This window comes from Chenopodium album, chromosome 15 (genome assembly GCF_948465745.1).
Source record: "Chenopodium album chromosome 15, dcCheAlbu1.1, whole genome shotgun sequence".
Taxonomy (NCBI): domain Eukaryota; kingdom Viridiplantae; phylum Streptophyta; class Magnoliopsida; order Caryophyllales; family Amaranthaceae; genus Chenopodium; species Chenopodium album.
The window spans coordinates 41979110-41994004 of NC_137848.1; the positions used below are offsets into that span (position 1 = coordinate 41979110).

Genomic DNA, 14895 nt, shown 5'->3' on the forward strand with positions numbered 1-14895 from the left:
TTCCTTGAAGTTACTAACGTGTGTATTGTTTTGATAGAAAGACGTACGAGGCATCGAAGTAAGTAATTTAATTACTTAATTATTCTTTTGATATAGAAATCATGCTTAGATTATTTTAATTCCTAGTATCATGTTAGGATGTCTCTATTTCTTTCTAGTATCATGCTTAGGTTGCTTCCTATTTCTTCTATCATGTTAGTATCATGTTAGGGATAAAGCTTTGATCTTTATGCTTAGTGACATGCTAAGATTTGTTATTAATCTTGTTAGTATCATGCCTAGGATCTTGCTAATATTATTATGCTTTATTGAGATTGAGATTATTTTGATGATGATTTTTGTTATTATTGCTTGATATATTATTGTTGTTATTGCTTGAGCACGCCTTCTCTTGCAGGATTAAAGGGAATTTGTACTTGTAATCACGCTTAATAAGATAATTAATAATATTGTTTAGGCTAATATGATTATAATTCAAGTGATCGCCAATAATAGTTTTGTTTGTGCATTAATTATAAAGCAACATAGATTAAACAGGTTTAGGATTAATATATTGATTGTATGTTAGTCAGAAAGCGCACATGAATATGAGAAGAATAAAATACAGGCCTATTTAGGGCAAGTTCAATCCCTTTTAGGTTGGATTTGTACCTTCATCCCCGAATATCCAGTCATGGTTCCATACCACTATGGAGTTAGCGATCTCATGGATCGTGAAGGGGTGTAACCTTCACCCTGTGAACGGTTTACAAGTTCCTAAAACTTTTTTGCGACTCTTTTACTCTAGCTTCCTTCCCTTTCGACGCCACCATACTTAAGTGTGTGATCATAGTGGGGCTCAAGTGTGGGATGCTTGAAATATTCCCTACAGTTTTTGGCGACTCCGCTGGGGAGGATTTCTATTTTAATTCCTAAAATTTATTTTCGCAATGATTTAGAATGAGTGGACGAGACTCAAAACATTCTAAGTATTCACGTGCGTAATTTTGATTGACATTATTGACATATGCATAATAAAGGGCCGCATTGGAAAGATCATCCGTAATGCGTTAAAAACATAGGATTTTTTACACGTAGGAAATTTGAGGAATATCTTTCACAACTAGGATCGAAAAAAACTCTACCAAAAATTAGAAAATTCAAAGAACAGAAAGCTGTTGAGGCATGTAGGAACTAGCGCCGAGAAAACAGTGCCAGCACCATGCGATGGCTCTGTCTCCGTTCGACAACAATGTCGTTTGGCGACAGGCCCTGTTGTCTCGTGCCATGTTCTTCCAATACCGAGCCAGAAATCTACCTTCTTTGTTTTAACCGATTCTAATACTGTTCGCTCGATTCTACATCCTAATTGAGTTTTCTCACTTTTCTGAACCTATATTGTTCTACATATGGCCATAACCCTCTGGGAATTCACGCTCCATCTACCTAATCGAACGCTCATGGAAACAAAGGGTACATCCAAGTTTGTTGAATTCACCAAGTCGTGGAAGCGAGTTTAACTCGCAGGGTCCCATCCACACGCGCCAACCCTTCCAAAGGTAAGGCTTCCGCGCGGTGCATCTGGACTCATAACCATGGACCCTTTTGACTAACCCTTATCCTTGAACTTTAGAGAGCTAGAGCCATGGTTAGGTTGCAAACTCATTGCATCATATTGTGCTTACTTGACTACTTGTGCATTCTTTGCTTGTGCATAACCTATGTGTGCTTACACTAACCGTTTGTTTGACTTGTGAATGAGTCTAAATAAACTAATTAATGACTAAAGGACTTTGATTAATTAATTAATTAACTAATATGAGTCTAAATAAATTGATCAAACTTGACTTAGTACGATTATAGGCTTGTCCGTTTAGAGTAAAACACTAGAAACAAACCCAGACTAATGTTTCAGCAATGACGCAGAAGTTTGACCTGTGGCGCGACACGCTAGTGTCCAGCGTTATGCGACAATATTGTCGCATCGCGCTGGTCCTAGCGTCTGGCGACAGTCCCGTTGCTTAGGCGACGGTCCAGTTTTCTGCTCGAGTCCTCACGTTGAGTCTAATTAATCAGTTTATTAATGGCAGAATCTATATTTAGTCCTTAATTGAGTCTAAGCACATAGTTTCATGGTCCTACACAAGTGTCAAAGCATGTCACTTACACTCACTAGTCTTAGCACACACTTTGTGTATATGTCACCGCGACCATATCTTAGGTTCATGCATGAGTCGTTCTTTCCGTCATTTGAATTTGGGAGTCCACGTTATTCCTAAATTCTTCCACATCTCCCCATCTACATCGATCTTTTTTCCACTCTCCACATACTTTCTCTGTACATATCATTCCCCTCATTATTCTATGATCTTTCTCCATCTATGCATGTTGAATCGAGTTTGAGTCAAATAATTAACAAAAGTATCCACAATCTCCCTTTCCACAGTACTTGGTCAAGAAGAGAAGGGCGGCTAATCAAAGACAACACTTTCATCCAAGTACTACTTTTTGATAAACCGATTCGACAAAAGAGAAAAGCTAAGAAGAAAATGGCGTCTCAGGAAGAAGTCAATGAACTTAGGCAAAACTTGGCTAATATAACTGAAATGATGAAGTCTATGGCTCTTCAAGTCAATGACCCTGCGAAACAGCAACAGATGCAACGAATGGAGGAAAGCTTGAACAAGCTCTCCAATGACTATAAGTTCCAGGGCATTAGCTCACAAGGGGTCTCATTGGATAAGGAGCTTCTTCCGCAGAAGTTCAATGGCAATGACATCCATAGGTTCAAACCTACCGACAATCCTTATTTCCACTTAAGAGCTTTTGAAACCATAATGAACATTAAGGGGATTGACAGGAAAGTCTTTCACTCTTTGTTCTCTTTATCTCTTGAAACCGTTTGCCAACAATGGCTCTTTTCCCTTGACAAAGAAAAATTCTCTACTTAGGATAGAATAGTAAACGCTTTCATTAATAGGTACAAATGTAACATTCAAGTTGAAACAGACCATAGACAACTCGAGATGCTAAGGCAAAAGGAAAACGAAGGGTTCACCTCCTTCTTCAACAAGTGGAGGGAAACTTCCGCTAATATGGTTGAAGTTCCTACAGAAAAGGAGTCTGTAAAGATGTTCATCAAGAACCTCCAAGAAAAGTATTCAAAGCACTTGAAATATCAACACAACTTGAATACTTTCAAGGCCTTCTATGACATAGGTATTGAAATCGAAGATGACCTTGCCAACCAAAAAGCTACTAACAATAATAACAACAGTGGCTGGAAAGGAAAGAAAAACGACAACCTTCTTCTTCTGAAAACACCAGTCTAGTAATAATGTTAGTACCTTTGACCTTGAAGATGTCTTAACCATAGATAATTAAGGATCTAAAAAGAAACCAAAAAGAGAGTTCACACCCATTGGAATGACCTATGATGCTGCTTTCGATTGTCTCCATGATCGAGGATTAATCAAACCTATTGGCCCTACCGAAGATCCAACGCCAGAAAGGCGATCTTCAAGATGGAATCCCAACTCATATTGCAAGTATCATCAAGGAAATGTTCATACCACGGATGAATGTTACAGATTTCAAAATCTCATTCAAGATCTCATAGAAGCAAACAAGATCCTATTGCCTCTAACTAGCAAGAAGACCAGGTGATGATCAAGCAAAAAACACAAGGCGAGCTTCAACGACAAGATTTCATGACCTCTTTTTTCTTTTCTTTATTCCTTCTTTCCCCAATAAGTCTAGCATAGGCACCTTTTATTTTCCTTAGATTTTATTTTGTAGGATTTTTTTCTTTTCCTTTTAATAAAATGAGCATTTATTCCTTACATATGAGCATTACATTGTATCTAAAAAAAAAATGCCGAACTTAGCACAAGGTATACTAATGATTTGAGGCACCCCTTGTAGCCACATCATGTCACCATCACCTTTCAAATATACATCCTTTCTTGATAAACCACTTTGAGCCTCGTCTAATGATAAACCTTTCTTTTTTCAACCCACATCTACATAACCTTGGGATAGGATGATGTGCAACTTATGCAAGTTCTGAATACAAAAGCTTGAGAAATTTACAAAAATTTCAAAACTTTAAAAATAGCAAAATCATTAAAAGTGTGCAAAAAGGGCAAGTGTTCCAATGTCATTGATATGAATATATCTTTGATATGAACACGTCTCAGATTGCGTCTCTTATCGAGTGCTCAGTACCGTGCCTGAGAAACATGAATTCCAAGTGAGTGATAGACCGCATGATCGAGATTGCCCATACTTATCAAAAAATGCAAAAGCAAAGAAGAAAGAGAGCAAAAAAAATAAACAAAAGAAAGAGAGTTCAAAAGTGAGAAATCGCAAGTATACAAATACAAAAATTCAAATGCAAGGTTGCACACCTTGGGGAATTATTTAAGGTTTTGAGCATTTATCCCCTTCTTCTTTAACCTTTACCCTAACCACGTTACAACCCTTCAAAGACCTCTTTGAAGTATACACACACTTGTGTGAGGTTCGGCTAGAGCTACGTTCGAACTGATTCCTAACGGATACGTAGGCAACCTCACATTGGGGTGCGGCCGTAATAAAAATGCATTCACATTCACATTCATGCATGATCATATCAAGGGATCTCCAATGTTCATCCCTATCCATTTAGAGTTATACTTGGGGGCTTGATCCTTACATCATTAGCCTACCCAGCCTAAGAGTCACCATTATTTGACTCTTTTCAAAATACTTTTCCACACTTAGCTTTTGCGGCCTAACTGTAGTGTCACTTTCACACACGTCACAGATACATGACCAAACAATCCTTATAGGAACCCTTTGTCATGGAATCTTAACGCAACGTTGACGCATGCCTTGTCATATCATGATCACTTATCAGTTGTAGTCATCATTGCAAAGTATGAAGTACTTAACCTCCGCGCCTATGTTACCCAAATACTTTCATCATCGAGTCAACAATTGAGATAACCTAGGATGAACTAATTCTTGCACTATGAGATACAACATTAACGCATAAATTGACTAAGCTCATTCAACATGCACCGCAAACACTCAAACACTCGCTTTGATTCTTTTTTGCGTCTTTCTTTTTCGGGAGAAAGTCGGTACCCTCCACAAAAATGACGGAAAAATTTAAATTTTTGCTTTTTTTGCATTTTCGAGTCGCACAATCACATTACAATGCACACATGAGTCATGTACATTGAGTCATGTCGTGTCAAAACACATTGAGTCAACCTCAAGTTAGTCAATCACATTGAGTTAAAGCAATCACAATGAGTCAAGTACACCAAAACTTGGGCCAACCCTAAAAACATGAGCAAAATCCTATATTCTAAAATATAGATGCATGTACTTGATTGACGATCGGCCTACTGATGGTCATATTGATTGATTGGGTTCCTTGGTACGCCAGTTAGCCCCTATAAGCAAATTGACATGATTTGTAGTCGGCTCGATTACAATCGCAATCAGCGATTGGCCTGATGACGATCATCTCACTTAGCTTAAGCGCCTAAACATTGGCTCATTACAAACACCAAGGCAAGCACATCACCTATACGACAATTTTCCAAGATTGGATTGTCACCTCAAAGTGGAAAAGTTTCCAAGCGTGGATTGTCGTACTCCTTCTCTGTTTGTCAAATTTTTCCAAGTTCAGATTGTCATATATTCATAGAAACTTTGGCAATTTTTCCGAGATTGGATTGTCATACACCTAGTTCCCTATGGCAAAATTTCCCAAAGGATTGTCGTAGGACTCTATTCATCTTAAAAATTTCGGCAAAGGCTCCCCAACATGGATTGTCATTCATTTCAGTAAGTGGCAAATTTTCCCGAAGCGGATTCTCGATCGATTCTCTTTGCAAATGTTCCCAGACGTGGATTGTCAAATGTGGCAATATTTTCCCGAAAGGATTATCGCATAGTATTGGAAAATTTCCAAGGTGGATTGCTTTCAAGAGTTATATTCCAAGACGTGGATTGTCGATCGTAGCAAGGTTCTTATGACAGATTGTTACGAAGCATTGGCAACTTTTCCCAAAATTGGATTTTGGAAAATTTTCCGAGATACAGATTGTCGCTTCATCGTGGCAACATTTCCTAGGATGGATTGTTATGTGGCATTGACAAGTTTTCTTGAATCGGATTGTCGTACATCATTCAAGAGTTGTGTTGGCAACTATTCCTAACGAAGAGAGGATTGTCATCACCCCCAAAGCAATCAACATAACAAGCATTCAAGCAAAGCATCAGCAGATAGAGGATCACAAGGCAATGAGATCTTCGACGACTTTCACTAGGATGAGAAGGTTGTCAATTAAATGATCGAGTCAAGGCACAGACGAGATTTTGAAGACAGCTACAAGCAGCGGTCTTCGGCGATGTTCCCTAGGATGAGGAAGATTGTCATTCCAAGATTGAAGACAACTACAAGCAGTGGTCTTTGACGATATTCTCTAGGATGAGAAAATTGTCAAAACTGAAGATGGCTACAAGCAGTCAACTTCGACGATATTCCCTAGGATGTGGAAGATTGTCACAGCAAAGCTAAAGATGGCTACAAGCAGTTACCTTCGACGACGTTCCCTAGGATGTGGAGAGTTGTCACAAACAATCGAGGATAGCTACAAGCAGCGGTCTTCGACGATGGCATTCACGAGGCACTGTGGAGGTCATCACTATAAAATGCAGCAATAAAATCGGTTACCTTAAAGGCGTGTGCTCGATGGTGCAAAATACGCGTTTCTTAACTCTTTTATCTGCTTAACTAACGCTAGTTTGCAGGTATCGGCGCTACAAGAATGATTTAGGATTGTAGAACGTTCTGAATCATTCTCCCTCCCTATCGCTACTTTGACTTTTGTTTTCGAAACTTCGTTTCTCCAAACTCAGTCAAAGTGGGAGCTTCTGTAGACACCTAAATATGTCTCCCCAAAACCAAATCCAGTGATGAGTACTTTTCACGTCACTTGATTATCGAACGAGGTGAAAGTGTGAAAAGTCTTGTGATGCGGTTGTTTTAATAGAAATCTTTCCTTATGTTTTTGAAAATCTTCACTATTTATGAAAATAGTTAGTCCAATTTAGCTTGGTCCGTGACGAGGGTCCAATAATAGTGTAGTTGGTTCAAGCTCGCAAAGAACTTTTCAATGATATATTATAAGCCCAATTCCGATAAATAATGAGGAAGTTATGGCCAAGGTACTAAATTGGGTCTGAAATGGTTTTATAGCCCAATGATCTAGTGGAGGGCCCATTAATTATTATTCCTAAATTATAGGATTGATTCTAATTTTCTAGAATAGTCTAGAAGGTTATTATTGAGTTCTAATAGCGTTAGGATTGATAATTATCTTTTTTAGAAAAATAATGAATTTGGTTTGAAATAAAACAAGTGTTTTGTTTTGATAAAATCTGTTTCAAAATTGAAAAACACGGAGTTTAATTGCTTAATTATATTAAGAAGAGGATTTCGTACAAAAGCGTGTTTTATTTTTTAACTAGTGCCAAACGACAGAGCCTGTCGCCATGCGTGATGCTTGTCGTTTCGCGCCGGGCTCTGTCGCCGGCGACAGGGGTCAGTTTTATTCCGACTCAAATTCTGATTCTTTTCTATCGTTTTCGGACTATTTTCTGTATAAATAGGGTCGTATTTCCCCATTTTTCATTCACTCAGAATCATCAAGATCAACAATCATCCTTAATTCTCTCAAGCAATAGCTTATTCTTCTCCGTCTTTCTAACCTTTCATTTTACAAAATTCCTCATTTACAAGTTCTAAACTCACCTAGCCAAGTTCGAAGTTGTCTTCGCCCTAGACGTGAAAGGTTGATAATTTTTGAGGGTTTGGTCCCAAATCCCTATTTCAATTATTTTATTTAATTGTTTGATTTAATATTTTCCTTGAAGTTACTAACATGTGTATTGTTTTTGATAGAAAGAGATACGAGGCATCGAAGTAAGTAATTTAATTACTTAATTATTCTTTTGATATAGAAATCATGCTTAGATTATTTTAATTCCCAGTATCATGTTAGGATGTCTATATTGCTTTCTAGTATCATGCTTAGATTGCTTCCTATTTCTTCTATCATGTTAGTATCATGTTAGGGATAAAGCTTTGATATTTATTGCTTAGTGACATGCTAGGATTTGTTATTAATCTTGTTAGTATCATGCCTAGAATCTTGCTAATATTATTATGCTTTATTGAGATTGAGATTATTTTGATGATGATTGTTGTTATTGTTGCTTGATATATTATTGTTGTTATTGTTTGATCACGCCCTCTCTTGCAGCATTAAAAGGAATTTGTACTTGTAATCACGCTTAATAAGATAATTAATAATCTTGTTTAGGCTAATATGATTATAATTCAAGTGATCGCTAATAATAGTTTTGTTTTTTGCATTAATTATCAACCAACATAGATTAAACAGGTTTAGGATTAATATATTGATTGTATGTTAGTAAAAAAACGCACATGAATATGAGAAGAATAAAGTAGAGGCCTATTTCGGGCAAGTTCAATCCCTTTTAGGTTGGATTTGTACCTTCATCCTCGAATATCCAATCATGGTTCCATACCACTATGGAGTTAGCGATCTCATGAATCGTAAAGGGGTGTAACCTTCACCCTGTGAACGGTTTGCAAGTTCTTAAAACTTGTTGGCGACTCTTTTAATCTAGCTTCCTTCCTTTTGAACGCCACCATACTTAAGCGTATGTTCACAATGGGGCTTAAGTGTGGGATGCTTGAAATATTCCCTATAATGCCTCAATCATATTTTCCAAACAATTTAGTAATCGATATCAGGAAGCTAAAATGCAAGTCTCAATTGGGCGATCAAGAAGGAGGGTATTGATTTGAGTCTTACGAGGATCGTGGTCTTCCAATAGGTACTTATCGCACAAGAGAAAAGCGAAACCATCTTACACAAACAATTGTCATCTAAAGGATTTATGCTACTTAATTGATAGACATGAGAAATATTTGGGTATCCCGAGTGTGGTGGGTTGTCGAAAAAAGCCATTTTTGAGATAGTTCTGATTAGGATATGGAAGAAGTTGCAGGGGTGGAAGGAGAAGCTATTATCGAGAGCGGGTAAAGATATCCTCTTAAAATCTGTTATCCAAGCCATTCCGACTTACCTAATGGGTTTGTATAAATTCCCTAGCATGATCATTCAACGCATCCATTCGGCTATGGCTCGGTTTTGGTGGGGCTCAAGTGATGGAAAAAGGAAAATTCACTGAAAAAGTTGGGAGTCGTTGTGTACTTTGAAATACTTAGGGGGAATGGGATTCCGTGATTTGAGTGTTTTTAATGACGCCCTTTTGGGTAGGAAAGCTTGGCGTTTAGTGATGGCTCCTTCCTCGCTTCTAGGGCGTGTGTTTAAAGCCAAATATTTCCTTCACTCAGATTTTCTTGACTCGTATCTCGGTTTGGCAGGGAGTTACTCTTGGCGTAGTATTTGGGCGTCAAAGGCAATCATCAAAGATGGAATTTTGTGGAAAGTGGGGAATGGTCAAAACATCAACTTGTGGTCTGATCCTTGGGTTTCTGATGTGGAGGGCCGCCACATTGTGAGTGAGGAATCTACTGCTCTCTCATGTGTTAGTGATATTATTGACCCGGTGAACAAGGAATTGAGGCTGGAGATTCTTGATGAATATTTCTCGGATAGGTATAAACAATGTATTTCGGCTATCCCTCTGAGTGAAAGAGAACGGGATGACGAGCTTATTTGGGCTTTTTTCTAAGACAGGGGAGTATACTGTTAAGTCCGCATATCTGCTTTGTGAAAGGGTCTAAATTGGACAATTTCCACCAAGCTTGGCTAGAAATTTGGAAGGCGAATGTCACCCCGAAAGTGCGACATTTTTTCCGTCGACGACTTTGTACAAACACCCTCCCTGTTAAGAGCCTCCTGTATTTTCGTCACCTTACGCCAGATGCTAACTGCCCCTGGTGCTCTATTGAAACTGAAAGTGTGCAGCATGCCTTGGTGGACTACAATAAAGTACAAGGGCTGTGGGAGGATTGTCTCTGCTCTGAAATGGCGAATTGGAGTGATTTTGACTCCATTTGTGATCTCGAGGTAAGCTGGAAAAGATTGGAGCCTAAAACCATACAACGAGGTATGTTCCTTGCCTAGTGCATTTGGGGGGATAGAAACTTGAAAGTATTTCAAAATAAATTCACCCCAAATGCTGTAATTGTGGATCGTGTAAACAGTTATGTTGAGGAGCAAGGAAATTATACTGCCCGCATTTATGGGGCAGTGGGTACTCGTCCTCTTCCCAACCCTTCTAAATGGTGTGCGCCACCTGCCAACATAGTTAAGATCAATGCTGATGCTTGCCTCACTGATGAAGTTTGAGTAGGCCTTGGTGTGGTTGCTAGAAATCATGAGGGGAAGGTTCTTGTTGCTGCTACAAGAAGAAGCCGTGCCTACTGGTCCCCGGAAACAGCAGAAGCTAAGGCTATGTTGTTTGCATTAAAGGGTGGCAGATTGTATGTTTCTCCGAGATCATTTTAGAGCCGGATTGCAAAGTAATTATTGATAGGATCTCAAGAAATTCAGCTTCAGTGGAGATGGATGCGGTTTTAGGGGATATCCTTGCTCTTGGTTCGAAATTTGTGTTTGTTGCTTGGTCACATGTGAAGAGAAATGAAAATTGCGTTGCTCATAATTTAGCTAAGTTGATTCCGTATGGATATGAACAATTGTGGGATAGTCATGTGCCCCATAATGTTTCTCCTTATGTATTTATGGACTCTTTGTCTCTTGATTAATTAATGGAGATTGCTTGTTTTCAAAAAAAAAAAAAAAAAAAAAAAAAAAAAAAAAAAAACTAATAATAATAATAATAATAATAATAATAATAACAACAATAACAACCTCCCCCACACTTAAATATTGCAGTGTCCATAGTGCAATTAAAGTAGAGCATAAATAAATTAAGAGGGAGGATACTCACAGAATTAATTGAGGAGAGCCCTTGTTGTTGGCATCGTGGATGTAATGAACCTATATGAAGTAATTAGTATAATATTGTACCAAATCGAGCTTGCGCCAAATTCTCAATTCAAAATTTACAATCACGAATTCCGTGTCACAATCCCTCAAACCAAACCGCCTAAATCCTTCAAGAAGCAATCCGCACAATAATATCTCTATTAAAGGCAAAAAGATCCATTTAATCATATCCATCCCTCTCAAAACCGTGTTAATGTAGCAGGAAACGAGCAAATTAATACCCACTACCCACACAAATGTTGATATGAGATTCCAGCCAAGAAACGATCAAACCCAAGGGGCTACTCCCTTCGATTCTCATCAAATTCGACAATTAATCATCAAATTCTGTTTTTCTCAATTACTGAAAGTCATACAAAAAGCTCTACTGAAGAAACATAGACAATAATTTGATGATAACTGCAACAGAGTACCTCGAACTTTTTCAATGGAACAGAGTAATTAAACCCTAGGGTTCGTACTTTGTAATGTCGAATCGATTGAACAAGAATCCATATGAAGAGACGGTTAAAGAAGGAATACGAACAATGTGATCTTCTTTCGAGCCGTCATAATCGAGTAATTTAAGAGTGACGAGGATTTTCTTGGTTCTCCCCTTTTGATTTTTTTTTTTTTTTTTTTTTATTTTATTTTTTTATTTTATATATATATATATATATATTACTCTACAAACTTTATGCCGCAATGTGGCTGCGGTGTAGCGTCGTGAGCCGCTACCTGGTTGCGGACTAAACTGATTCTAATGCGCGAGAAGGGTGTCACCGCAACTAGGCTGTGGAAGAAACGAGTTTGCCGCAACCTGGTTGCGGACCATTCTGTAGATGCCTTGCTTAGCGTATACGAGGCCGCAGGCCAACCATGGTAAGATATTGCACTTCGCGTGATGTCTGTGGAGCCTGCTGTGAATCAGAAGCTACAAAAATGTTGGTTAGTTGTTTGCTATTTCCATAATTCAAAGAGGTGGAAAAGCTAATGTACCTAACCCGCTAAAACTCAAATGAAACTTGCAAAATTGCCAAGACACTAAACTACTGCACCTAGCTACCATGTTACTTAAATTAAGGTTAGAAAAAAAAGAAACAACAAAAATAAACAAAAATTAATAAACTTATAAAAAGCCTTTCTAATAGTCTACAAAACTACTAACTTACTAAGAGAACTACGGACACTAAAGAAAAAAAATAATTAAATGACAAATATTTTTTGTTTTATTTATTTTTTTAATTATTAGAGAAGAGAATAAAAGGACTAAATTTTTTTTAAATAAAGAGTTAGAAAATTGGGTTGTCTCCCAAAAGCGCTTGTTTTAAAGGTCATAAGCTCGACCTCCTTTAGTAGCTCAATCCGGATCACCACCACGCAGAGAGGATACTCCACGATCTTGCTTGTAAATATGTCCACCTCCATATGGCTCCTTCAGACTAGAGTTGACATGATTTGTATTCAAACTCACCTTCATGTAGCTAAACCCATCATGTGTTGGAATATTGTCCCCTTTTCTCACAAGATTTCTATCAAATACATACTTATCAACCAAAGGATTAGTAGCATCAATTCTCAAACAAGTACCACCATCAAAAGTGAAACTATGGTCATCAAAGAGCTTAAACACTACTTGCTTATCCTGAGCCCTAATGCTCACCTGTCCTTTTGGAATATCTATTAAAGCTTGACTTGTAGCAAGGAAAGAGCGACCAAAGATAATCGGGATCTTATGGTCTTCTGTTATATCCATCACAACAAAGTCAATAGGAAAAACAAGTTCACCAACCCTAACTAATACATCTTCAACTACACCCTTAGGGAGTCTAACAGTCCTGTCAGCCATTTGAAGAGACACGAGGGAGGGTTTAAGGTTTTTTAGACCTAATTTGTAGTACACTGAAGAAGGCATTAAATTAACACTAGCACCTAGATTACACAAGACCCTATCATAATATGTTTCATTTATCATACAAAGGATGGTAAAACTATCAGGATCATGCAATTTAGGTGGTAGGTTATCATGTAGAAGATTAGAACATTGCTCCTTTACTATCAAACTTTCTAATTCCTTATCATCGTGATTATGATCTAGAATACCTTTCACAAAATTTGCAATTTGAGGCATTTGAATTACAAGAACGGAAAAAGGAATGGTAGCATATACCTTCTTAAGAGTCTCACAATACTTCCCAAAATGCTTATCGAGCACAGCTTTTGATAACCTTTGTGGGAAAGGCACTGGTTCCTTATAGGCCCATGGAGCAACATATTTGGGACCTTCTTTCTCACGCTTCTCTGTTATTGACTCCACATTACACACTTTCTCTTCTAATCCTCTTGTAGTCAATTCATCTCTCTTCACGAAAAATGCATTGCATTGTTTCGTTTGGACTTTTGCTTGATCTTAAAGAGTTGTTAGATGACTCACTTGTTGTGAAAGCTGAGAAAGATGAGTTTCTATCCTCTTATTTTGAGTGGTAAGCAATTGGATTGAGTTTTCAAAGTATTCATTTTGCTTTGCCTGTAGTTCAAATTGCTTTGATATAAGCTCATATTGTTGAATTTGGGAAGTAATAAAAGCCTTCATAATTGATTCAAGATCATATGTTGAGGTTTGGGGTGGTGGTTGTTGGGTAGATTGATGATTGAAAGGTGCCCTTGCTTGAAAAGCAGATAGTGGTTGAGGATTCACTTGAGCCTGATTGTTCACGTATGAGAACCCTTAATGATTTCTCCACCCTTCATTAAATGGCCTTGTGGAGGTCGTGGTATAAAATGCATTAGCTTGCTCAATCGTCATTCTACCATAATTGGGTTGACATTCACGCGCAGTATGGCCCTACGTTTTGCACTTCTGACAAATTTCTATTGAAGGGCGAGGTGGTCCGGCTTGGAGTTGATCGACTTTATGAGTTAACACCTGCACAATATTAGTTAACATAGTTAGAGCATCAACATCATGTTTATTACCTCCCCTCTTGGTGACATTTTGTCCTCTTGAATGGTAATTATCATTAGCTGCCATCTTCTCAATTATATCCTTTGCATCGGTTGGGTTCTTATTCATGATAGAGCCCCCCAGATATGATGCAACATTAATGTATATGAGAAACTCATGAGTCAAAGTATCTAGCTCGTTCCTTAACCTTACAGTTGTATCTTGCCCTAAGAATTTTACTAGGAAATCTTTGGCAAGCTTATCCCATGTATTGAAGGAACCTATACCTTCATCTCTTAACCACTCCCTTACTTTATCCCGTAGTGAGAAAGGGAAAAGGCGTAGTCTAATAGCATCATCAGTGACACCGTTAAGCTTCATAGTGTTACATTTCTCCAAGAAACTGTCTATGTGGGTCACAGGGCATTCAATTGGTGAGCCCGCAAAAGAATCATTGGAGATGAATTGTATGAATTGAGGCTTCAATTCAAAGCACTGAGCGGTGACAGGTGGTCTGACAATACTAGAGAGGAATCCGGTAGTTGTATCAGGAATACCATACTCCAAAAGAGATTTTTTTCCTGGGTCAACCATGTTTCTCGTATTTCGATTTCTCCTTCTTCTACCTCTACGTCTTCTTGATGTAGCTTCGATCTCATAATCAAAAGGTGCTAAATCTTCTGAACCTGAACTTCAAGTTTGCATGCAACAAAGAAACTAAACCAGAAGATCAAAGACACAAGGGACAATAGCCAAAGCATATATGCTTAGTAAAAACGAATCACGAAAAACTAGAATAAAACCGTTAGTCCCCGACAACGACGCTAAAATTTGATAGGCGTGTCGCGTACCTAACAAAAATAACCTAACAAGCCCAGTACTATGTAGTTAGGAAAGTAAGGATCGAATTCCAAGAGACTATAG

General features: G+C 38.0%; 1 protein-coding gene across 1 annotated transcript; it reads right to left on the bottom strand.

Moving 5' to 3' along the window:
* Positions 1 to 12387: 12387 nt before the first annotated feature.
* Positions 12388 to 14565, bottom strand: LOC145581201 (uncharacterized). The gene is made up of 2 exons (XM_081638252.1): positions 14004 to 14565; positions 12388 to 13436 (listed from the first exon to the last, which is right to left on the bottom strand). Exons 1-2 carry the CDS (start codon positions 14563 to 14565, stop codon positions 12388 to 12390), a joined length of 1611 nt encoding a protein of 536 aa, XP_081494378.1.
* Positions 14566 to 14895: the final 330 nt, after the last annotated feature.